At 58.9% G+C, this 25,228-nt stretch overlaps 1 protein-coding gene across 1 annotated transcript in view; it reads left to right on the forward strand.

The window, feature by feature from the left end:
- The window catches only part of DCHS1 (dachsous cadherin-related 1), a 45,177-nt gene extending 20,494 nt beyond the window's left edge, over positions 1-24,683 (forward strand). Inside the window, 20 exon segments of the mRNA XM_042017667.1 lie at positions 88-319; positions 1,317-1,553; positions 1,846-2,865; positions 3,246-3,433; positions 8,105-8,201; positions 8,369-8,526; positions 10,082-10,916; positions 11,169-11,408; positions 11,857-11,982; positions 12,255-12,464; positions 12,989-13,122; positions 13,124-13,853; positions 14,329-14,363; positions 14,365-14,443; positions 15,464-15,675; positions 15,818-15,972; positions 17,810-17,940; positions 18,406-18,692; positions 19,259-19,397; positions 19,620-24,683. Coding sequence (XP_041873601.1) covers positions 88-319; positions 1,317-1,553; positions 1,846-2,865; positions 3,246-3,433; positions 8,105-8,201; positions 8,369-8,526; positions 10,082-10,916; positions 11,169-11,408; positions 11,857-11,982; positions 12,255-12,464; positions 12,989-13,122; positions 13,124-13,853; positions 14,329-14,363; positions 14,365-14,443; positions 15,464-15,675; positions 15,818-15,972; positions 17,810-17,940; positions 18,406-18,692; positions 19,259-19,397; positions 19,620-22,234 — 7,860 coding nt within the window. The 3' untranslated portion in view covers positions 22,235-24,683.
- The last annotated feature ends 545 nt before the right edge of the window (positions 24,684-25,228 follow it).

The following is a 25,228-nucleotide window of genomic DNA, read 5'->3' on the forward strand; positions in this document are numbered from 1 at the left end:
TGAGGCCACGTATGCAGTGTGGCTGACTCAGCACTGTGCAGGGGATGCTGCTGTCCTTGCACTGTCTCTGATCTGGTTCCTCCTCAGGGCGGCCTGAACTCCATGGTGTACGTGAAGGTGTTCCTGGAGGACACAAATGACAACCGGCCAGTGTTTTACCCGCTGGAGTACGCTGCCAGCATCAGCACACAGAGCATGCCAGGGACAGCTGTGCTGCGTGTCACTGCCCATGACAAGGATGAGGGGCTGAATGGGAGAGTGACGTACCGCATCGTCCTGGGAAACTCGCCCCCGCTCTTCTCCCTGAACAAGGACACAGGTGAGAAGTGGCAGGCAGCCAGAGCAGGCAGCAGTTGGAACACTTTGATGTGGGAGGTGTCAAAACCAGCCTGAGTATCACTGCTTGGCCACCTGAGCAGTGCAGTCTGTCTCCAGCATACATCTGTTCCTCTCCCTGCCGCATCTTTCCCTGCTGAACTTCCTTAGCCTCTGGTAACCAACCCTTTCCCTGACTTTTTGTTTCTGCTCCATGTTCTGTTCTTCATTTGTCCTGTCTTCCTTCCTCTCCCTATTCCCCATCCCTGACTCACTGTGCCCTTCCTCTTGTGTGCTGACGCTTTGCCCCATCAGGCTGTATCCTGCTTCATTTCTTGTCCCTGCCAGTCCCCTCTTCTCCAGCTCAGTTAACTCTCCTCTATAACTCTGTCACTCTCGATCCCACTGTTCTCATTGGCTGCATCTGTTTGAAGCCAGAGCACTTTCTTCTGGGGAAGTGGGTGCATGGGTGCATGGTGCCAGGGGCTCTCAGCAGGACAGAAAGGTGCACTGGGAGACCTGCACACTGGTTCTCAAGTTCCCAGCAGGTGACTGGAATGAGACAAGCCCTACCAGCCCTCCCAATGCAGGGCCACCTCCTTTGTAGGGCCTATCGATTATGGTCCTACACTTCTACATCCCCTTGCGGAGCCTCCCTGCCAGCCCAGGGCCCACTTGCTGTGTTATGACACTCATCCTGTGCCCCAGATTGGACGCCCTTTCCCCTCCTTTCCCTCTCCCAAGACCTGTCTTCTGACTCATGTCCCACAGCCTGTGCCACTGCTTAGCTCAGAGTTGGATGTAAGATTAAGCATGGAGGATTTGGGGAGGCTTTCCTGGGAGAGCTCCACTCATTCACTCCAGCTTCTCCACGGTGGGCTCCCACTGTGATGCACATTGCTTCCTGCCCCTTCTGGTCTGTCTTTTCCAGCTTATGGTTTGACCTGTCCCCTGGTGCCAGGGGTGCAGCACAATGCCACATCAATGACTTTCTTCCTCAGGTATCATCTCTCTGTCATGGTCTCTGAGTGGCAAAGCCAACACCTTGGTGCAGCTGGTGATCTCTGCTCAGGATGGGGGGGGCCTGCATGCACAGCCAAATGCCCGGGTAAACATCAGCATCGTGGAGGGCACAGTCTCACCCCCTGTCTTTGAGCAAGCTCAGTACTTCTTCACCGTGCCCGAGGACGTGCCACAGGGTGCCAGTGTGGGGGCTGTCCAGGCCCAGAACCCACCAGGTATGGGCTTGTCCCTTTTGCATGTTGCCACTTTCCCTGTCCCCATATCATCCTTGAGGTCCAGCACCCACCACACATCCTCAGGGAGTGGCCCTGCTCTGAGAGCTCCACATACTCACATCTGAATGTGCACCCTGCGATTGTCACCCAACTCAGCACCTGTGCCTACACAAGTGTGTATGCACACCTGTGCCTCTGTGCACATGGGCCCAGTGCTGCTGGACACCTTGGGCCACAGCTTCCCGACCATGGGGCTGAGGGAGTGAGCTGGATTGCAACTTCTTGTCCACAGGTCATGCTGATGACATCTTCTATTCCATCTCCTCGGGGGATCCTCATGGCTACTTCTCCATCGACTCGGCCTCAGGGCAGCTCCGCACCAGCCTGCCTCTGGATCACGAGTCCCAGTCAGTTCTCATCCTGGATGTCCAGGCCCGGAGCGGTTCACCTCCCGCCTACAGCAACACACGTGTGAAGATCTCTGTATCGGATGTGAATGACAATGTGCCGGCATTCCCAACTCCCTCCGACTCCATCTTGCTGCCAGAGGCCACAGAACCTGGGACTACAGTCTACACCGTGCAGGCCGAGGACCGTGACAGTGGTGCCAATGGACAGGTGACCTTTGAGCTGGTGTCGGGGGGTGAGGGCACCTTTGTTGTGGAGCGTGCCTCAGGGGCAGTGCGGCTCCTTGGGGCCCTGCAGTATGAGGCCAGCTCAGCCTACAGCCTGGCCATAATGGCCCGGGACAGTGGCATTCCCCAGCTCAGCTCCACCTTCACGCTGCTGGTGCACGTGCAAGCCGAGGACGACAACGGACCCATTTTTGACACTCTCACCTACCGTGTGGAGGTGCAGGAGGGTGTTCCCGTCTCCACCCACTTCCTTCAGGTGAGGGCCCTGGCACACGATGTGGAATCCACGGCCCTCACCTACCACCTGCGTGCAGATGGGGACGCTGCCAGCTTCGGCATCGTGCCTGAGAGTGGCTGGCTATACGTCAAGAGTGCCTTGGACCGGGAGACACGGGACTTGTATGTGCTGACGGTGCTGGCCTCGGTGGGAGGCACCGGGGCTGCGGCGGACACACGGAAAACTGGCACCAGCACCGTGCGGATCAGCATCACTGATGAGAATGACAACAGCCCTCGGCTGAGCGAGGAGCGGTACTTCTTCACCGTGCCTGAGAATCAGGTTCCTGGCAGCAGTGTGGGAAGGGTGATGGCAAGCGACCGGGACGCAGGGCAGAACAGCCGGCTCACCTACCGCCTGCTCCAGCACGATCCCAACTTCCTTATCCACACACAGACAGGTGAGAGACTCCTGGCTTCCTAGGTGGGGCCAGCTGGTGAGAAAGCCCAGGGTGGGGCAGCAGTGATGGCAGCCCGGCCAATGCAGCAACAGAATATTCACCTTACCGCCCCTGCAGTGCTGGGCTCCAGCAGCACACCTGAATAACACAGCTGAGCACAGGCTCTGCTCTAAGGCAGCTTGTGGGCTGAGCTGTGTCCCCACTGATCTGTGTCCCTCACTTGTGCCTGCCCCATCCTTGGAAGTATTCAAGGCCATGTTGGATGGGGCTTGGAGCAACCTGGTCTAGTGGAAGGTGTCTTTGCCCATGGCAGCAGGGTGGAACAAGATAGGCTTGAAGGTCCCTTCCCATCCAAACCCTTCTGGGATTCTCCCTCACAGGAGAGGTCAGCACCAAGCACAGCTTGGATCGGGAGCAGCAGTCCAGCTTCCAGCTCCTGGTGATTGTGCAGGATGGGGGAGCACCGCCCCGCAGTGCCACCGGAACCATCTATGTCACGGTGCTGGATGAGAATGACAACGCTCCTGCTTTCCTCCATGTGGGCAGTGGTCAGGAGCTACCTGTGCAGGTAGGGGTGCAGGCTAGAGCACCAATGAGGCAGGGGCCTGATGGCCTCTGCATGTGGGGGCAGGTGGTACTGCTGGGGAAAAGGGGGTGGGCAGGGGGACCCAGGAGAGTTTTAGAGTGGGAGATGAGCAGGCATGAGTCGGATCTGTGCAGCAGCCAGGATAGTTTGGTAAATTTGAGATTTGGTAGGATGGGCATGTCCTTGGGCAATGCAGGTATCCCAGTGCACAGAGCAGGCAGGGCCTCTGGAGGGCTCTGGCACAATCAGGACTGGCCAGCGGGCAGAAGCTCTTGGCTCACATGTCCATGTAGGGAGGCACAGCAAAAGGAGCCCTGAACCTGACCCAGGTTCAAAGAAGAGCCAGGGTAGACAACTATGAGCAGGGAGACATAGGAGGCCATGACCTTCTAGGTCTGGGGATTTTTGGTACAGCCACTTGTCTTTCTGGGAGGTCAAGAAAGCATTGTCCAGCTGGGCTTGGCACGCACGAGAGTTTTCTGTGAATCTACAGTGTCTGCCAGCCAAGCTTTCCCTCAGCACTCTGGTGGCAGCAGTCACCGGGCACTGCATGTGCTGCAGACCCAGCTACATGGGTACTGCTCAGGAGAATTGGGTGAGGACCAGCCCCCCAGCCACCTGCCTCTGCTCAGCTGTGTCCTTGAGAGCATCATGAGTGGCGAGGGCTCGTGGGAGCCAGCTGAGGGGCGCTGGCAGCAGCAGAACACAATGGGCAGCCAGGCCCTGGCCTCATCTGCTCGGCACAGAGCAGGGACAGCTTGCAGCTGGATGGCCGTGCCCACTCTGCGTCCATTGCTGCACATCAGGCTGTGTGCTCAAAGCCCCTTGCTCTGGGTTGGGTCAGAAACATCACAATGGTGACAGCCACTCTCTGTCACACGTCCTGCCTGAGCTGTGCACCCCAGACAGGTCAGAGCCGACAGGACTGTGTTGGTAGCCAGCTGGGTGACACAAGATCTGGGGACACTCTGCAGCTCCAGCCAGGCCTTCCCTGCTCATTGCCTCTTCCCTTCCCATTCTAGGGTACAGTCATCCCTTGCCCAGTCATCTTCGTGCATGCCCTGCTCTGCTGGCAAAGCTGCTGGCAGGGCTTGGCCTGGGTGAGCACATCTCCAAGACCCTAGAGGAGGCAAAGGGGGCACAGTTAGTCTTGCCCTCTCTCTGAGCAAGGCTCTGGGACCAGAGCAGGCCCGGGACCAGCCAGCCATGGCATGGCTGAGGGTGCACTGGATGGGCTCTGCGATGTGGCATTGCTCGCACCTGGCATCTGTTGTGAGCCCTGCTCCTGTGCGGGGACACCTGTGACACACTGCATGGCAGGATCTGCAGCTGATCCCAGTGTTTGGGGGCACAAAGTGCTGCGAGTGCCCTGCTAGAGCTTGGGAGGGCTCTGCCCTTACAAAGAGACCATGAAAGCAGATGCATCCTTCAGGGGACAGGGCAAGGCTGAGATGGGTTCAGAGCTCTGAGGGCAGGTAAATGCTGCAGCAGCTCTGAGCAAACACCTGCTTGGGCCCTTTGGTTTGGGCACTTCGATTTGCAGGTGTTGGAAACAGAGATACAGAAGGGTGAAGCGCCGTAACAGCCCGCTGCTAGCCATGTTTTGGATGTAGAAGATAGACTTGGAGGAAGAAGTGAAAACTGGATGATAACACAAAGCTCCATGATTTCTTGCAGACATTCTCAGTGCAGCGTTCATGTCAGTGTTCATCAGGCAAAGCAGAGGAGGGTTCTGTGTCAGTACCTTCCAGCATCAGCTGTGGGGCTCTGAGATGAAACACACTGGTGATAATGCTGGCAGGACCAGGGGTGTTTGCAAAGGGTCTGCAGTAATGGATCCTCCCAGGGAATGATTGGTAGGAGAGGGGAGAGAGAGCGAAGGGAAGGAAGAGGGTGCCTGTTTTCACAGAGGGGGTGCCCCTGGTGCTGGTATTTTGCTGTATCCTCTCAAAGATGTGGTGGTTGATGTCACTGGTCTATTTAAAGCATTCAAGGTGAGGGCTGCCTGTGAAGACCTGTAAAAGGATCATGTTTCACTGTTGAGTCAGGGAAGAAGATGGGAGATGAAATCACTGCTGCTGAGCAAGTTGCTGGAAAGCAACATGGATGGCACTTACACAGTGGTGGGCTCTGAACTGGCTGCTTCTGTTTGGGGAGAAGCCTAGAGCTTTGTGAAAGTGCCACACCAGGCTCAGCGCGGGCAAAAAAGCAAATCAAATGCTGAGTTTAATTAGAAAAGAAACAGAATGAAAGAAAATATCATCACCCAGATGATATTTGGGTGATCAGCTCATCATCAGCTCAGATTCTGCCCACGCTCTCTGTCCGGTTCCATTCTCTAAGTGAGCAGAAGTGCTAGAAACCATTCAGAAAAAGATGTTATTGGGATCTCTGGCAGATAATGGTTCCAAGCAGAAAGAAAACATTCTTTGACATGGACAAAGCTGCAGGAATATCACACATGTGTGCACAGAGTCATGGGGAAATGAGGAGTTGCTTTTTTCATAACACAAAACCGGGCAGCTCCATAAGAACTGACCAGGCAGCAGGTTTAAAATAAACACAGGCAGCACTTCTTCATGCAGAATGTAATTAAATTGTGAAATCATTGCCCAGAGTTGCATGGGTTCAAAACTAGATGAATTCATGGAAAGAAAAAAGTCCATCAAAGGCTGATGAACACAAATATGATCTGTGGCTCGGGAAGTGTCTGAGCCACAGCGGGCTGGGAGCCGGGGAAGTTCACAGGAGAATTGTTCCATATGTACCATGTTTCTCACATTTCTGTATATCCACTGCCAGCCCCTGCCAGAGCTGTGCTTGTGGCCAGAATGGCTCTGTGAGCTTGGGACCAGGCTGGTGTTTGCAGCAACCTTCAGGCAGGGTGGGCAGACCCAAATGTGCCCATGTGGCCACTGTCTTACCAGTTTGCAGAGGCAAGCCCACTGCTATTGCTGTTTATTCCTGTTTGTGTGACTGAAGTGGCATTTGTACGTGGGGCTGTGTGGGTGTTGCTCATGTAACTCCTCTGACATGTCTGCTTTTCTCAAAGGGGTCTGATTGCTCATGGAAGGGGAGAGTGTCCCTGCCTGCTGAGCAGGAGCCACTCAAGTCTGGGTTGAGGGCAGTGGGGGCAGACCCTGCCCCGGCCTGTGGCGGGGAGAGGTTGGAAGGGGCCTCTGAATTGTGGCCCCACGTAGAGGTGTCCATGCAGACCCTCCTTTCATCAAGGGCCAGGCTGTATTTAGGTCTGTGCCTCCATCACTGCTGTGAAAGGCTGTTCCAGATTCCTTGATCTGGTACTAGAAAACATCTCTTCATTTCCAGCCTAAACTAATTTCTGACCATTTTATACTCATTTGTTCTTGTGCCAATATTGTGTTTTTGCTTAAAAAGCTGTCCTCTCTCTCTGGAATTTCCCTCCCTCTCCCAGTGTTTACAGAGCACAGTCCCAGCACTGCCTATCCTGGCTGAACGAGTCCAGCTCCTCTGGTCTCCCCTCCCGGGGCTTCAGCACAGTGCCAGCAGCTTGGGCAACAGCTCTGGCCCTCACCTCCACCTGGAAACCTGCATCTTCTTCTCCAGAATCCTGCTTGGATTCCTCTTGTCCCTTTCCTAAATGCATTAAGTGGTCAGATCACTCTGCACAGCTGGGTCTGGGAGGGTGGTCTCTTCCACAGGATGTGCTGGTTGGATGGGAATGCAAGGTCTGTCCCCTTGAGGTGGGAATTTGGCATCTGCTGGGGTGGAAAGAACAGCAGAGCCTGTGCTGAGTGGGAGTCCTGTTCCACCAAAGAGTACGTGCTGGAGGGGGCAGGACTGCAGCAGGGAGGGGATGTTTGCTGAGGATGATTCCAAAACCTGACAGGTGCTGCGGGACAGTGATGGGGAGGCATCCAGTTCCATAGCTATCCAGAAAAGGTGTTTGTGTGCCATGCTCTATTGTGTAGTCTCTGTGGCAAAGGAGGTAGCTCCCCTCAGGACATGAGGTTACCTGAGCACATGTAATTGATGTCTCAATGGTCTTGTGCTGCACTGGCATAAAATGGGGGTCTAAAGTACCTACAGATAGGTGGTGCTACCCAGGAACAAAGGAGAGAAGGGAAAAGCCCCAGGTTGAGGTACCTGAGCCCCAGAAGGTCTGCCAGATGCACTTCCAGAGGTGGCAAACCTCCCTGGCTAACTGTGGGAACTGAGAAGATCCCTGGCTGTGGCCGGGGAGGCTGGCTCTGGGCTGTCAAGGGCTCACACATTGGCCGTTTGCAGCTGAAGGGGTCTGTTGGGGCAGAAAGAACCAGGGCTGTTGTGGAGCCTTGCACTTACCTACCTGCAGAGGCTCCATGTGTAACACAGGTGAAGCAGTGCCCTCCCACAGCCCTTCAGTGTGCCCCCACCCTGCCGAGTGTGTTGTTAAATGGGGCAGAAGGAGAGGAGGGCTGGTGAGGCAGAACCTCCCCTGGCCAATTGCTGTGGGCTGCTCCATGTTCCCAGCCTCAGGCACAGCTTGTGGGTCCTGTCTGCCAGGGGTCTGTGCTGTGGGTGAGGTGCAGGGCTGGTGCAAGACAGTGCAGACCTCATGCCATGCTTGAGGGGCTGTGGGGTGATCTTAGAGGTTCCCTGTGCCACTCAACTGCTCCCTGGGCCTTGCTGCAGGTGCTGGAAGAGAAGCCATCAGGACTCCTGGTCGCCTCCCTGCAGGCCAAGGACCCCGACGAGGGGGAGAATGGGACCATCATCTACTCACTGATAGGTACGAGCTCCAGAACTGGCAAATCAATGCTGCTCTGCCTTGCAGCCATCACCTCGGCGGATGGGTGCCCACTGCCTGGGATCCCCACACCCACTCCCCTTCCTTCCCACCCTCTCCTGCCCTCCCTCCTCCATGCTTCTCCCAACAGTGTTTCCCTCCCTCTGCAGGAGCCTGGGCAGAGCGTTTCACTCTGCACATGGCTACCGGAGAGCTGCGGACAGCCACAGTTCTGCGCCGGACTGAGCGTGCCGAGTACATCTTCACTGTGACAGCCAGTGACCGTGGCACAGTGCCTCGCAGCACATCAGCCATCGTTCGTGTCCAGGTACCCCAGCTCCTCCTGTTCCTGCACCCCAGCTCCTCCTGTCCCTGTACCATCTACCCCTCACTTGCCTCTTGGAAGACACCATCCAGCTCCTTGGCAGCCTTTCTCCCCACCTCTGCATCCTCTACCACCTTCATCCCTGGGCACCCTCTGCTCCTGCTCAGCTGTTGATCCAGCCCTAAAATCTGCATGGAGAACCTGGGATGGGAAGGGATAGGTCTGTCTGCCCCTGCACGTGTCCTCATTTCCAAAGTGGCCAATTGCAGTTCTGCCTTCTCCAGCCTTAGTCAGCCGACCCTGTCCTAGATACCCTGTGCAGGGAAGACATCAGAGGTTCCCTGCACGAAGACTTCCACTCTTCCCAGCATCTAATGAAACCAGTGTTCTGACCTGCAGCATGTCCCTCATGTCTGTGTCACTTTGGTACTCCCTGCCTGGTACTGCCCAGACAGCTACATCCTTTCTCTGCTGTTATTAATGAGCTTCCTTTTGCAGCAGAGGCTCTGGTTGCCCCCATCAAGGCACTCCCACAGAACATCATTTCACATCTTCCCGTCCCTGTCCTTGCAGTTGCCGAGGCCATTTGACTGTCCTTGCTGTGCCATCTCCACCAGCCCTGCCCATTCCTCCCTTGAGCCAGCTGGTCTCTCAGTCCTTTCTATCACACAGCCATCCCCACTCTGTGCCTTTCCCCAGCTAGTGTGGGAGGTCCAGAGATGAGTTCTAGCCCAGGTGGGTGTGATAAACCGCATCCCCTTGAGGAGTGGAGCCGGGTGTTAGCTTGCCACATCTGCCTTCAGCCACCAGCTTGTTTTGTACCATTTCCTTTTTACACCATGTCTGTAACTGTTCTTGTAATCAGAGCTGTTCTGCAGCCTCCAGAGCACTGAGGCCAGGCTGGCCATCCCCATCATGCTGGTTTGCATCCCTGTAATAGATATTTGTTTGACAGTCACTGGGTTTGATCCCCTCTGGGCTGACAGGTTTGTTGTTACTCCCGTTTTCCTCAGCTCTTTGACAGTAGTGTGCTTCTTCAGCGGGTTTTCCCTTCAGATCATACTGTGGTGGCCTTTACAGCATCCTCTCTCCCATCTGCGAGTGCACCTCACCCCCAAATTAACTTCAGTATCTTTAACAAAACTAGTGATAGTATTTATTTATCTTGGGGTCATACTGGGTTCTCTTCCTGTGCCTCCTATCAGGATGAGCGTGACCTATCTTCTTACCCATTCATGCTTATGTTTGCAGAATTGTTTCTGCTGCTGTCTGTTGGCTTTGCAGTATCTGACCCAGTCACAGACCCAAGGAGTGGCTGAGGGAAGGTACCTGTGAAGGTCACCTTCTCCAGCCCCCTGCTCAAATGGGATTGTCCAGGTGACTTTTGGCTGTCTCCAAGGCTGGAGACTCCACCACCTGTGGGCAGCTTGTGCCAGGGCTCAGGCACCCTCACAGTGAAAAGTGTATTCTGAGGACCAGAGGGACCCTCCTGTGTTGCAGTGTGTGCCCTGGCACACAGCCCCCTGTGCGTGCCCCTGACTCCTTCCTCTCCTCACAGGTGTTGCCATCCTCCCGTGTGCTGCCACGGCCTGATGCCACCGTGTTGACCCTGCATCCTCTCGAGGGGGTCAAGCCAGGGTCTGTGATTGGTTCAGTGGCCCCTCTGGATGCCCCTGCACAAGGACAACTGACCTACACGGTAGTAGGAGGTGGTGGGGATGGCACCTTTGTGGTTGATAGTATGACAGGGGAGATTTATGCTGCCCGTGAGCTGGACTATGAAGCTGGGGCACGGCACGTGCTCCAGGTGAGTGCCGAGGACACGCAGCATGGCTATCCCTCCAGCCGGCTGGTGCTGGTCCAGATCCACGTGCAGGACTGCAATGACCAGGCACCCACCTTCCCCGAAGACCCCATTACCATTGTGGTGCCTGAGAATGCCCAGGCTGGCTCCTCCATCTTCACCTTCCAGGCGCTGGATGGGGATGGAGTGGGCCCCAATAGTCAGGTGCGCTATGCTCTGCTGCACCTGGAGCCGCCCGGAGCCCCCTTCCAGCTCGACAGCCGCTCAGGGCAGCTGACCCTGCGCCAGGGCCTCGACCGGGAGGCTGCTGCCTCCTTCCTGCTGGTAGTGGAGGCCACAGACCAGGCCCGCAATGTCAGCCAGCGCCACTCAGCTGCCGTCACAGCCCGTGTGTTTGTGACCGATGAGAATGACAACGTGCCCGTCTTCCTCTCCCCGGCCACCGTCAGCATCATGGAGGACCAGCCCACAGGCTTTGTGGCACTGCATGTGGTGGCCCAGGACAGCGACTTGGGAGAGAACGGACGTGTGAGCTACTCCTTGCGAGCAGGCAACAGTGATGGCCGCTTCCACCTCAACCCCAGCACTGGTGAGGGCGGGGAGGGTGCAGGGGTGGTGTCAGGGGTACACGGTGCACAGGAGGAGAGTGTGGGCTGGGGAGCCTGGAGGAGCGAGACTGGGGGTGTGGGGAGGCCCAAGCACAGCAGCTGGTCGGCACAGTGCTGCTGTCTCCTGAGACCTCTCTGTCCCAGCACACCCCAGGGCCTGCAGCCACATAGTAGTCCCAAGGTATAAGCCCCAGTGCCACTGGTCCCAGCTTGCCCCTATCCTGTGTCCACAGGTGCACTGTCCATTGTGCGGGCCCTGAACCGGGAGGAGGTGGCACAGCACAACCTGACGGTGGTGGCCACAGACCATGGCTTCCCACGCCTCTCCGCCACACAGCTGCTGTCCGTACTGGTGCTGGACGTCAATGATGAGGCTCCTGCCTTTGAGAAACCTGAGTATGAAGCCCACATCATGGAGAACCTTCCGGCTGGTAGCCCAGTGCTGCAGGTGCTGGCCACGGACCGGGATCTGGGTGAGGATGCAGGCGAGGGTGAGCTGCCCAGTTCAGTCAGGGCCTATCTGGAGATGCAGTCCCAGGTCTGGGCATACCCTGCTCCTTTCTGCTGGTCTGGAGAGCCTGGCTGACCAGAGGGAAGGATCAGCACCTGGCCTGGAGGTGGGAGATGGGCTGAATCCTGGGAGAGGGTGGGAATGGAACAAGGACTGTGGTTCCTTCTGGTCCCCTGGCCCGTGGCCTTTGTTCTGTGGGGTCTCCTTGGCCCATCTGGCCTCCCACCAGCTGGCTTAGGCTGGGACCCCCCTTCCCCCCCCACACCTCTGCCACCAGGGAGCGAGCCCACCATCTCACACAACCCATGAGCCCCAGGTGAGAGCTGGGAGCAAGGAGGTGCAGGGCTGGGAGCCAAATGAGGCACTGGGGCTGCTGCTAGGCTGCCCTCGGACCACCTTCGTCCCCGCAGGTGCCAATGGACAGGTGTCCTATGGGGGTCTCTCTGGGGGGCCGTTCTCCATCCACCCACAGACGGGGCTCATTGTCACCACGCGTCCCCTGGACCGGGAGGAGCAGGAGCAGCATGTGCTGACAGGTATGCAGAGGGAGGCAGCAGGCAGGGGGTTGGTGGGGGTAGGCAGGGGCTTCCTGCTGCTGGGGCGAGGAGTGTTGCAGAGAGGGAAGGCCATGGGGAGGGGGGAGGGGCTGTGGGGCACAGCAGGGCTGTGGGGTGGTTTGGGGGTGCAGGAATGCCAATGCTCTCATGCCTGGCTGCCCCGGTGGGTGCCTGGGCGTTGGCATACACCCGCTGTGGCCGTAGCTCGCAGTCGTCAGGGCAGCCTCTGCTGCTCTCACTGTGTCCTGCAGTCTACGCGCGGGACGCCGGCCTGCCGCCCAGCCTCACCAAGGCCACGGTGCGGGTCACCGTGGGGGACGACAATGACCATGCACCACACCTGGAGAGCGAGTCCTGCTCCGTGGAGGTTCCTGAGAACCAGAGTCGTGTGGCACTCTACACCCTGCGGGCCACTGATCCTGATGGTGGAGAGAACGGACGCTTGGAATACCGGGTGGCAGGTGAGATGGATGCACTGGGAGTGCTGGGCTGGGCAAGGACTTGTCCCTGGGCTTCCCTGGATCTGGGGATATCACCTGCAGCAGTCCCGTTCCACCTCAGTTCTCTCCTGCTCCAAACTGCATGGCATTGCTGCCACCTCTCAGCTCTCTGCCCCCAGTAAAGAGCACCCTAAGATCCAGACAGGCTGCACTGCTCGTTCCCCAGGCTTGTGTCTGGTTCCCCAGGCTTAGACCAGTTCCACACCTCTTCTGGCTGCTCTGACCTGTTGATTCACAGATTGCCAAGTCAGATTTTCGCTGTATCCTGTCACATGCTGTCTGGCGACTCCCCATGGCTGCAGCACTGGCCTGTGAGTGGTTAGAGTCAGTTCTTCACATGGAGCTGACCCAAGGAGGTTTGCTCCCACTAGGGCTCACTCTACCCACCCTGCCAGACCCCGTGGTGATGGGCTTCATGTTCTCCAGGGCCTTTCTCATTCCAGTTACAGGCATGCTGCCTTGTTATTCCCCCTCTTCTCTTTTAGGTGGAGACCCTGGGCAGGATTTCAGCCTAGACCCCATCTCTGGTGTCCTCTCCACTGCACACGCCCTTGACCGAGAGCAAATTGCTTCCTACAGCCTCATTGTAGTGGTGCAGGACCACGGCTCCCCCCCCACGCAGTGCCACTATGTCGGTGACTGTGCAGGTGTTGGACCTCAATGACAATGCACCTGGTTTTGCTCAGGCCACCTACATGGTGGAGGTGCCAGAGGACTTGCCAGTCGGTGACCTGGTGCTGCAGCTGGTGGCCGAAGACCCAGATGAGGGCACCAATGGGCAGGTCTCCTACTACCTGGGCAATGAGTCGCTGGGCATGTTCCAGGTGGAGCCACAGAGTGGGCGCATCCGGAGTGCCCAGGCACTGGACCGGGAGCGCCAGCCCACTTACAGCTTCCTGGCCATGGCAGTGGACTCGGCACCGTGGGAGCCCAAGAGCACGGCTGTGCGTGTCACTGTCATGGTGCGAGATGTCAACGACCACGTTCCGGCCTTCCTGCACAGCCCACTCACCGTCAACCTGTCCCGCCACACGCCGCTCAAGCAGGTGGTGGCCACCATGAGGGCTGAGGACAGGGACGCAGGTGCAAATGCCTCCATCCTGTACCGCTTTGCCACGCCCAGCTCTGCCTTTGCAATCAACTCCTACACGGGGGACATTCAGCTGCTGCAGCCCCTTGGCTCACTCAGCCAGCGCCAGCGGACGCTCTTCGTGCTGGCCACCGACCTGGGGCAGCCAGCGCTCTCCTCCACAGGGGTAGTGGTGATCCATGTGCAGGAGGAGCCGTACCAGGGGCTGCGCTTTCCCCGCAGCACCAGTGATGTGGCCCTGGCCGAAAATGCCACCCCAGGTACCCAATGGCAGTGACCAGAAAGTGCTATGATGGAATGGGATAGGGCACGAGGGGAAGTGGGAGCAGCGCTGTGGGGAACTCAGACCAGGGGGCACTATGGGGTCTGGGGAAGTCCTGTTATGCTTTGGGAAGACCCAAGGAACTGCAGGGTCTGAGTGGTGCCCAGGCTGGTCAGGGTGGTGTCCCTCTGGGCTGGCCTCAGTGGGTTCAGATCACTGTAGGCAGCCACAGGTGTCCAAATGCTGCCAGAAGGTCTCCGGGGTCACAGTGAGACCACAGAGGAGCCATGGACAGGCACCATGACTCCAGGCTCCCAGCCCAACATTACCATGAGATCTTCAGTCCCCTGTCAGCAGTGTCCTCAGGCAGACTGGTGGTCCTGTGGTACAGCACATGCTGCCATGCATCACCCTGACCCTTTGCCACGTGCCCCAAGGCTCCACTGTCCCTTCATACCTTTTCGCTCTCCCAGGCACTGAGGTGGCGAGTGTCCAGGCCATGCACACGGGGGGGCTCCTCGGGGCGCATCACCTACAGCATCATCAGTGGCAACGAGAGGAACACCTTCCTGATCCAGCCCAACTCAGGTACAGCTCCAGGAACACTTGGGGAGCTCTGCTCACACCTGCTCAAGTGCTTGGGGCCCCCAGGGCACAGGAACACCATCCACACTCTGTACCAATTAGTTGAGAGGTGTTAGTACTGGAATGTGGACGCTGCCCTGTCACTGACCAGCACCTGCTAGCACTGCTCCCAGTGCAGTTGTGGTCCCCCATAATTAGACATTTTCCCAAAACCTCAGAGGGCAGGGTTAGATGGGATTTTGGGAAGACATTCTTCCCTGTGAGGGTGGTGAGGCTCTGGCACAGGTTGCCCAGAGCAGCTGTGGCTGCCCCATCCCTGGAAGTGTCCAAGGCCAGGCTGGACAGGGCTTTGAGCAACCTGGGATAGGGGAAGGTGTCCCTATGTGCCCATAGAAATGTTGTCAGTTAGTTAATAGATCCTGCTGGCTGCCCTCCTCCTTCTTGGGTGGGACAGCAGCACCTTGTCGCTCCAGCAGCCTAGCTGCCCGTGGCTCAGGTGAGTGGCAGTGGCTATCTGTCCTCAGAGCACTTGCAAGGCTCTGACTGGACTCAAAGCTGCAGTGAGGTGACCCTGGCTTGGAGCTGGATGAGCTTATGTCATGGTAGGAGCAGCTCTTTCTGCTGCACACCTTCGGGAGAGCCTCCAGGTGGGAGGACTGTCGCATGCTGTAACATCAGCAGGAGCCGCCTGTCCCCAGCAAGGTGTGGGTGTCCTCACTCAGGTCAGCTCTTGAGAATGATGAGAAGCTGGCAGTGTGGGGAGGGCTTGGAAGAGCTCAGTGTGTGTCCTGTCCACCTGAGAATGGGTGGATGGGTGGAGAGAGGGATGGGTGAGCAGAGGGAGAGATGGGTGGGTGGATGGATGAATGGATGAATGGATGAATGAACGGAGGGATGGATGCATGGATGGATGGATGGACGGATGGAGGGATGAGTGGATGGATGGATGGATGGATGGATGGATGGATGGATGGATGGATGTGCTGGTACATTGCTCCCCCCTTCTTGCTGTCCTCCTTCCAGGTGCCATCTCAGTGCAGGACTCCAGTAGCCTGGATTTCGAGGCCAGCCCCCGGCTGCGCCTGGTGATCCAGGCAGAGACCACGGCTTCCTTTGGCTTTATGGCCATAAACCTCAACCTCCAGGATGTGAACGACAACCTGCCCCGCTTCCAGCTGCAGAACTATGTGGCGTTCATCTGGGAGTCACAGAGCTATGACTCACCTGTCATCCAGGTATGGCTGGGGCACAAACAGGGACACCCGAGCCCTGGCCTGGCTGGAGTTATGGGATGGGGGCTGCATGGGCCTGGGGTTGGCACTAGCACACAAGTCCTGCCTCAGGGGCTCCACAGCTGAATCTCGTGTGGCTTTGCAGGTACTGGCAGATGACCTGGACCAGGGAGCAAATGGGCAGGTGACTTATGCCATCAACCAGTCCCTGCCAATGCCGGGCTTGTACCACATTGACCCTCAGACTGGCACCATTACCACTGCTGCCATCCTGGACAGAGAGATCTGGTCCCAGACCCGGTGAGTGTAGCCAGGCTAGGGAATGCTGGGACAGGGACAGAGCTGTGGAGCACAGCCCAGGAGCATGGGGAGCACTGTTCTTGGTGCCCCCAAAGCTGTCCCAGCCTGTCTGTGAAATGGCTCTATCAAGCAACACTACTGAGGGTCAGTGGGAGTGAAGGACACAGGAGGCAGATGGCCAAGATGAGCCCACGCACAGCTCAGTCGGGTCTCCATGGAGCTGAGGAGCTTGTGAGAGGGCCCTAGGTTCATCCATTCCCCTTCCTGCCTCCTTAATCCGCACTGCATCTGCTCAATTACTTCCACCTCCAAGCATAGGATCCTTGTGTCCTGCCACATGGCTCCAGACCCCTGCACTAACCTGAGCATGTCCCCCACATGTCCCCCTGCATCCAGACAGGCCTTCTGGGCCCCTCACCATGTGTGCACGCTCTGGACATATCCATCCACTCTAGCCACACGTATGTGAAATGCTGGCAAACACCCAACCATGAATCTGAGGCTTCTCCTGCCCTTTCCCCCACACCTTGCTCAGGTGTGGTCCCCCAGTCTGTGTTCTCCCTCTCCACATGTGCCCCCATGGCTTTGGGTTCCTCTGCTCTGTTCCCCAGTGTGGGGAGTCTGGGGTATTCCTTCCACCCACACACCCCTCGCCATTCCAGAGAGGCTCCAAGTGTTTCCCTTCAGCCAGAGAACCCCAGACACCTGCCTGCACCCTGCAAGGTGCTCTGCCTGCACCCACACACCTTCTAGACTTCAACACATGCCTTAGGTGTGCAAAAACCTGCTGCCCTGCCCCACCATGCTCTCCATGTACCACACACAGTGCCCCACTGTTATGAATGGATGATGTGGGTTTAGATAAGTCCCTGCCTTTTGCCCAGGCCTCTGGCAGCAGGCAGTAGCTTTGTTGAGGTGGCCAGCACCCCAAGACCCACTCTCGTTCGCAAGTTCTTTAATCATGGCCAATTCGGTCGATTATAGAATGAATTATTTCTTTAATAGACACAAAACTAACAGACATAAGACTTAAAACAGATTATTACCACACAGGACTAAGGACAAAAAGAAGACAAGTAGTATTATACATGCGGGGTTAAAGATACCATTAATTTTACATCTAGAGAAGAAATAATATAACTTAGGATCCAATGTTTCTTACCATCCAATTCCTGATGGAGCACACATCGAAATCCTTTCTCTCAATTCCTGGGAAAGTAACCACAGAACATGTGTCCAGACTCCAGGGAGAAGTCTTGCACACTTTCAGTGTGTGTGTGTAGAGGGCTTCTGCCTCTGTGGTAATCTGTAGTACTTATGTAGTGTAAGAACAGGCCTTTTGGTCACCTCTGTTTATCTCTCCCCACATCTCTTAAGCTGGCAGACCTTTTGGTGCCAGGAGATGATACCTGCTGGGCCTTGCCTGCCTGGGTTGTCTCTCCTGTCTGCACCAGCCGCCTGTGGTGGGGAGAGGGGTGATATGCCCTGCCACACCCACACATGCTCTCCAAACCACAGAACCATTGAGGTTGGAAAAGAGGTTATTGAGTCCAACCTGTGACTGATCACCATCTTGTCAACTAGACTAGAGCACTGAGTGCCACAACCAGTCTTTTCTTAAACACCTCCGGAGAAGGTGCTGCACAGATCCATCACCCCAGACTCTGAGCTGCTGTGCGGTTTCCCCACCATGTGCACACGCTCCAGCCCCGTGCACACCTGCAGTTCATGTCCCAGGTGCAATGCAGGTGTGCAGTGCATGTCCCAGGAACTGTACACAGGTGAGGTGCTCCCTCACATGTGTGGGCACACATCTGACCCTCATGCCTGCCCACAGCTTGGTGGTGACAGCGATGGACCGAGGAACACCACCGCTCATGGGCTCGGCTACGCTGACCGTGGTGGTGATGGATGTCAATGACAACAGCCCTACTATCCCGGTCCCCTGGGAGATTCGTGTCCCTGAGAGTGAGTGCCGTAGCACTGAGGGCCAGAACTGGGGTACAGTGGGCACCATGGGGTGGGGAGGAGCCCACAGGGAGGCCAGGCCAGTCCCTGCAAGGGGCTGGGTCACATTGGCCCGCTGAAGCCCCCCAAGCCCTCCAGCATGACCTCTGTGGTGCTGCTGTGTCCTGAGGGAGGAACCTGAATTACCAACCCAACCCCAGCCCCTGCCTCATGTCCGGGGTTCTGGCTGCAGACACCTGCCCTGCCTGCTCACAGTCCTCAGCCAGTGTGCCCTGTGCCCATGCAAACCTCCACCTGTCCTGCCAAGCCCCCGAGACCTTCCTTTTCCCCCCGGCATCTCCCTCTCCCATGGCATCTTCCCCTCTTCCCGGTGCTCAGGCTCTGGACTGAACTGGTTTTCCACCAGCTGAGCCAGGTATGCTGGGCAGGGATGGGTCTGCTCACTCACATCTCTGCTCCCCACAGACACACTGCTGGGCACCCAGATAGCCCAGCTGACTGGGAACGATGTGGACTCGGGCCCTGCGCTCTCCTACACGCTGCTCCTGGAGGGGGACGCAGCAGACACCTTCGGGGTGCTGCGCTATGGTGGCCACATTGCCCTGACAGGGCCACTGGACCATGAACAGCGCAGCCGCTACACCCTCACACTGCGCGCCTCTGACACACGCCATGAGACTGAGGCCAACCTCACCGTCCTTGTGGAGGATGTGAACGACAATGTGCCCACCTTCACCCAGGTTTTCTATCAGGTACATGCACCAGGTGTGCCAGGCAGCAGGGGCCATCCCACACACGCCCTCTGCAGCTCCTGCCTGCCTCCCTTGCCCTTGCAAGGCACAGAGGATGGGTCTGAGCCCCTTCTGGTCTCGCTTTCTGACCCATATCTACATCCTGACATCCCTCATGCCGTCACTGTGGCATAGAAGGAGTTGAAACCAGGCAGGTGACCCTGGGACCAGCCCCTGCAAGGGGCACAGCTGGATGCAGAGGGTCCAGCTGAAATGGATGAGCACAGTGGGAAGGCCAGAGGGGGTGGGAAATGGGCCACAGCCCAGACAAATGTTTGTGGCGAGACATGGGCAGGTCCATGTTGAAGGCTGGCTTGGGCAGTGTGTGCTGCAGCTCTGGAACTTGGGCAAGGGGCTGGGGAGCCCCAGGAATGCTTGAAGGGTCTGGGAGCACAAGCCCCTTGCCTGTGAGAGGCTGGACGACCTTGGCTATGGCTGCCTGGCCAGCCCCAGACTCCCATCCCAGCGCTGCTGGGGGCTCTGCCAGGGGGAAACCAGATGCTGACTGGAGTTTCCTTCTCTTCCAGGTGCTGCTGCCAGAGCACACACCTGCTGGTAGTGTCATCCTCACTGTGAGCGCAACTGACCCCGACTCAGGGAGCAATGGGGACATCACCTTCCACCTGGCTGTGCCCAGCCCTGATGTTGCCATCGACCCCAGCAATGGTGTGTGAGCTTGGTGCTCTGTGGGCCTCTCTCATGGGTCAATCTAAGGGTGCCTGTGGAGGGGAGTGCTCCCGTGCTGGCCCTGTTTAAGCCCTCACCAGGTCACTTTCTGGTGTAGCTGGTGAGGCAGACACAGCAGGGTGACCATCAAATGCCCCTCTAGCTGATACCCTTCCCAGCTCCCACTGGTTCCCATGCTGACCCTGGCTTTGTGCTCCACAGGGACCCTCTTCACCACCCGGCAGGTGGAGTTCAATGTCAGCCAGCCCACCCTGGACCTGGTGGTGGAGGCCCGCGACCACGGCTCTCCCAGCCTCTCATCCTGGGCCACAGTGCAACTCCAGGTCCTGGATGTTAATGACCACAGTCCCCGCTTCCAGGAGCCATGCTACAATGCCAGTGTTCCCGAGGACCTGCGCCCAGGCACCACTGTGCTAACGCTGGAGGCAGGTGACGCCGACCTCTCCCGGGAGAATGCTGGCTTTGACTACACCATCGTCAGTGGGAATGGCGGCAACGCCTTCCAGGTGGAGAGCCGGGTGGCCTGGGCTGGGGGACAGCTCCGCACGCAGGGAGCCCTGGTGCTTGTGGAGTCCCTGGACTTTGAGTCCATCCCGGTGTACAACTTGACCGTGGCAGCCTCAGACCGGGGCCTGCCGCAACGCAGTGCCACCGTGCCTGTGCTCATCACTGTGCAGGACGTCAATGACAACCCGCCCGTGTTCACCCGGGCCGAGTACCGTGCAGCAGTGAGCGAGGCTGCGCTGCCTGGCACCGAGCTGCTGCGCGTGGCAGCCCACGATGCCGACTCAGGGCCGCGTGGCCGCATTCACTACACCATCAGCTCAGGTGACCAGCATGGGCTGTTCCAGCTGCACGAGAGCACAGGGGCCCTGAGCCTGGCACGGCCACTGGATCGGGAAGTCCAGGCGCTGCACACACTGGTGGTGCGGGCCACAGACATACCAGGTGGGCACTTTGCGCTGGTCCCCGTGGCCATTGAGGTGAAGGACATCAACGACAATAAGCCATACTTCCCAGTGGAGGTGCTGAGCGCCAGCATCCGGGAGAACTTGCCACCTGGCACACTGGTCACCACGCTGCGTGCCATCGATGCCGACACCGGCACCTTTGGGGAGCTGCGGTACATGGTGCTGGAGCAGGCAGTGGGGGACCCTACCATGGGGGATGGCCGGGACGCCTTTGCTGTCAATGGGAGCTCTGGGGAGCTGCGCTCCCGCCTCACCTTTGACTATGAGCGGGCCAAAGCCTTCCAGCTCCTGGTTCGGGCCACCGACGCTGGCAACGCCTCGGCCACTGTGACTGTGCGGGTGCTGGTGACGGGGGAAGATGAGTATGATCCCATCTTCCTGAGCTCCTCCTTCAACTTCGAGGTGCCTGAGGGCGCGCGCAAAGGGCAGAGCATTGGGCGGGTGCTGGCCACGGATGAGGATGAGGGGGCTGACGGTGTTGTGCTGTATACCCTGGCAAAGCCGTCACCATACTTCGCCATCAACCAGACCACAGGCTTCATCTACCTGCGTGTGGACAGCCAGCCCCAAGCCGGCGCTGGGCGCGCCAAGAGGGAGCCACGGGAGATGAGCCTGGAGGTGCAGGCACGCAGTCCCCTGCCTGCTTCCCGTGTGGCCTCTGCGCAGGTCACCATTGACATCACACACACCTCCTTTGGCTTGGCAGCCGACCTCAACCTACTGCTGGTGGCTGTGGCCGCCTCGCTGGGCGTCGTGGTGGTGCTGGCCGCCGTGGCCATTGTGCTGGCGCTGGTGCGCTCCCGACAGCGCCGGGGCCACAAGAAGGCAGAGGGGGAGGGGGCACTGGCCCACGCACAGAGTGGGTCCTTGCAGAAGCTGGGCCGTGAGGAGCCAGCACTGCCTGGGGCTGAGCACATCTACCACCAGGCACTGCCAGGGTATGGGACCGAGCCGGCAGGGCCCTACACCCGGGGCGGCTCACTGGACCCCTCGCATTCCAGTGGCCGTGGCTCTGCTGAAGCCGCTGAGGATGACGAGATACGGATGATCAATGAGTACCCACGCGTGGCCAGCATCACAGCCTCCATGCAGGAGCACATCGCTGCGCGCGGCCCTGACTCTGGCATCCAGCAGGATGCCGACCAGCTTTCCGACATCTCCTGTGAGCCAGCTGCGCTGGAGAGCACCCAGTGGTTCAAGAGCAAGAAGGGCTCTGGGCTGCTGCTGCCAGGGCCACCCCTGCAGCTGTACCATGAGGACGGTGGGGGCAGCGCCTTCCTGGGCGTCCGCTGCGGCCTCAGTGTCTCCTCACAGCCCCAGGACTACGCCTTCCCAGAGGACGGCAAGCCCTCCGTGGAGGGCTCGCTCACCGCCATTGTGGCCAGCGACGAGGAGCTCCGTGGCAGCTACAACTGGGATTACCTGCTGAACTGGTGTCCCCAGTTTCAGCCACTGGCCAGTGTCTTCACGGAGATCGCCCGCCTCAAGGATGAGAGCTCCCTGCGCAAACCCTTCCCAGCCAAGCCCAAAGCAGAGCCCAAGCCCCGCATCGACCCCCCGCCCCTCATCACCTCGGTGGCCCATCCAGGTGCCAAGTCTGTGCCCCCCAAGCCACCACCAGGCAGGACCTTCCCGCACCCATCCTCCCTGCGCCGCTCGCCCATCAGCCACGAGGGTTCCATTTCGTCCTCCGCCATGTCGCCCAGCTTCTCCCCATCGCTGTCCCCGCTGGCCGCCCGCTCCCCCGTGGTCTCGCCCTTCGGCATCTCGCAGGGGCCATCCACCTCCACCATCAGCGCTGAGCACTCGCTGGAGCCCCCTGAGGAGGCCGAGCTCAGGATTTAGAGCTGGGCCCCTGGACTCCTCTGCCCCAGCCCGCTGCCATGGCGCCAGAGCGGGGCCCGGCCCAGGGCTGCTAAAATGGGTGCTCATCCTGCTCCCAGCGCTGTGCCAGGCCTGGGCCCCCAGGGTCTGCAGGTGTCCTTGGGGGCTGGGGCCCCTGTCCCTCCCCACAGTCTGGCAGACCCTGTGCTGGCTGGTGCCCTATGGACTGCTGACCCCAGTGCTGGCACCCCGGGGTGATGGTCCACGTGCTGCTTGCAGTGGCTCAGTTTGGCGCTGGGCAGGATGGTGCTTCACGGTACTTGGTGCTCCGGGAGTGGCTGGGAGCTGAGGGGTGCTGGGCCAGGGACTGCAGGCCCAGACCCTGCCCTACCCAGCTCCGGGGGCCATGTGGCCGCCTGGGTGCAGGAGGACCTTGAGCCTTCCCTAGGGACCCTAGGAGCTCCCAGGGCAAGGGAACGATGACCCATGGCTGGGGATGATGTCCCAGGGCAGGGAGCGATGCCCAGGGCACACATGCTGCCTGCCCATCAGCGTGTACTCCCTGCGGGGATGAACCTGCCCCCTGACAGGGAGGGGACACTCACCGAGCTGGCTGCAGCAAAAGGCAGCAATGCCTGCATCTCGCTGCTTGTCTGTGGCTGGGCGGGGACAGGAGAGCCTTTGAGGTCTCTACAGCCTTTTCACTACCCACTGATGCAGGTGACACTTCCAGGGAATCTCCTGCCCAGAGCTTCAGGATGGTTCCTGTGGTCCTGGGAGGGAGGCGCATGTCATGCTCGGCATGGGAGCCCCGTTCCTGGGACCACGTACCTCTCTGGGCAGGGGTCCCAGGCAGGGACAGTGCCCAGGCACGGGCAGCACAATGGGGCTGGCAGAGCTGTGTGAGAGCTGACGGGAACAGCCCAGCCTCAGGAGCAGTGGTGATGGCTGCTGTGACCCGCACCCGCCCCAGGCCCAGCAGGCAGCCTGCAGCTGCAGGGGCACAGGTGGGAGGGGGTACCCCAAAAAGCCACATGGCCCAGCATGTTCTCTTATAGCCACAGTGTGGACAAGGGGCATCTGGCCTTCCCAGACTGCATGACTGCTCCCCAGGACCATCTGGGCCACCTCCAGAACATGGTCAAGGTGCCAGAATCCCCTGCCCCTGGCCCCAGCCCTCTGTACAGGGCTGCTCTGCAACCCCATGATGCATGTTGTGAGCCCAGACAGAGCCCCTGCAGTGGAGCCGGTCCCCATCTCCTCCCAGCACTGTGCACAGCCAGCCACACAGGCAGCGTCACACTCACAGCACCCTTAGCCCGCACCAGAGCTCTTCCTGAGCCCACGGCTGCTCACAGGGAGCAGCCCTGCATCGTGGGCCCTGGGAGTGTGACCCTGGGTTCTGCCACTGTAGCCCTGGTGCTCCCGGAGGCTGCGATCCCCACACGGCCATGGGTGCAGAGCGAGGGCTGGAACAGCATGGGGTACCCCACAGCAGCCCTGAATGCCCAGTCTGGTCATGAGTGTATTTGGGGGTCAGGGAGGACACCCCATGCCTGAGCAGGGCCAGGGGGAAGCTCGTTCCCATCACTTTCCCCAGACCCAGCACGTCTGCAGTGTGGCTGCGGCCCCAGCCCCAAAGGTGTTGTCACAGCAGACAAATGCACCACTTCTGCCCGTCCCCCCCACTTCCCATGAAGAGCCATCTGTGGCTGCAGCTCCATCTGTTATAGCCAGCCCCTCATCCCCCTTGTGCCATGGGGTCCTGGCGGGTCCTGGCACACGCCAGTGGGTCCCAGGTGCTGTCCTGAGCACAGGGCAGTGACAGGGGACAGGGATCTCCTGTGCAACAGTGACGGAGACCCCCAAGGGGACACGGGGCCATGGCCACTCTGCCAGGGACCCACAGGGACCTGAGATGCCCTGGCATAGGGACAGCCCCAGCCCCATCCCCTCTCTGTCCTGCTCACAAGCACTGTGGGAACACATTGTGCTCCCCGGGCCCCATGGGGGAACTCTGGGGGTGCCCTGTGCTCCTCGGCCCCTGCAGAGGCACTCTGGGTGTGCCCTGTGTCCCTCAGCTCTGTGGGGGCACTCTAGGGCTACCCAGTGCCCCCCAGTCCCATGCTGGGGTGCCCCATGCCCCCTGGCCCTGTGCTGCCCAGGCTGCCCACACAGCCCAGCTCCACTGCACATCTGGGATGGGGACACAGATGGGTCACCCTGCACGCCACAGGAAGGGTCAGACACACACACCCTGCTTTGGGCTGGGGTCACTGAGCCCCCAGTTATTTATTTTTACACATTGTACTACAATTCCTGTTTTTACTCGTTTGTACCTTTTGTATTGTGTCTCGTGGTGCTGCATGTACCAGCGCTGCCCACGGCTGCGCAGGGGCCACCCGGTGCAGCCTGAACCCAAGTGCCAATGTCTCAAAAAATGCCTTAATAAACCACACGTTTGTACAGACACAGCCCCATCCCTGCTGTCGTGGGCTCATGCCAGGCTGGCACCATGTCCCCATGGGACTGATGGGGGGGGCAGGGGGAGGGAGACTGGACCTGCACCACGGGGGGCTCACATGGGCCTGGCCAGGCCCTGGCACCCACATCCATGGCTGCATCCTGTCAAGTTCTTTCCCTGAGAGGCCAGCGAAGCTGCAGCAGGACCATGGCCCTGGGCTGTCCAGCAGCGAGACTGAGCATGTGTCCATGCAGGCATACATGCAAGCACAGCTGTGGAAGATGTCTCCACATGTGCACACAGCTGGTCCCACATGCCACAGGCAACCCTCTCCCATCCCACTACCCTCGCTCTGGTGAGGGCTGTGGGCAGGGCTGTGCAGGGACCCAGAGCTGCAGCAGCCACACTTGGACACGCCGTCTGCCCAGCAGATACCTCACATTCCCAGCATCCCCACTGAGGACACCGGACATACAAGTTCCCCAAGCCATGGCCTCAGCACAGCCAGCAGCACACGCAGACACACTGGGGATCCCAGTGCTCCTATCAGT

This window comes from Corvus kubaryi, unplaced genomic scaffold (assembly GCF_017639235.1).
Source record: "Corvus kubaryi isolate FWS band 111438036 unplaced genomic scaffold, C.kubaryi_AGA036_p1.0 114, whole genome shotgun sequence".
In the NCBI taxonomy this organism is placed as follows: Eukaryota; Metazoa; Chordata; class Aves; order Passeriformes; family Corvidae; genus Corvus; species Corvus kubaryi.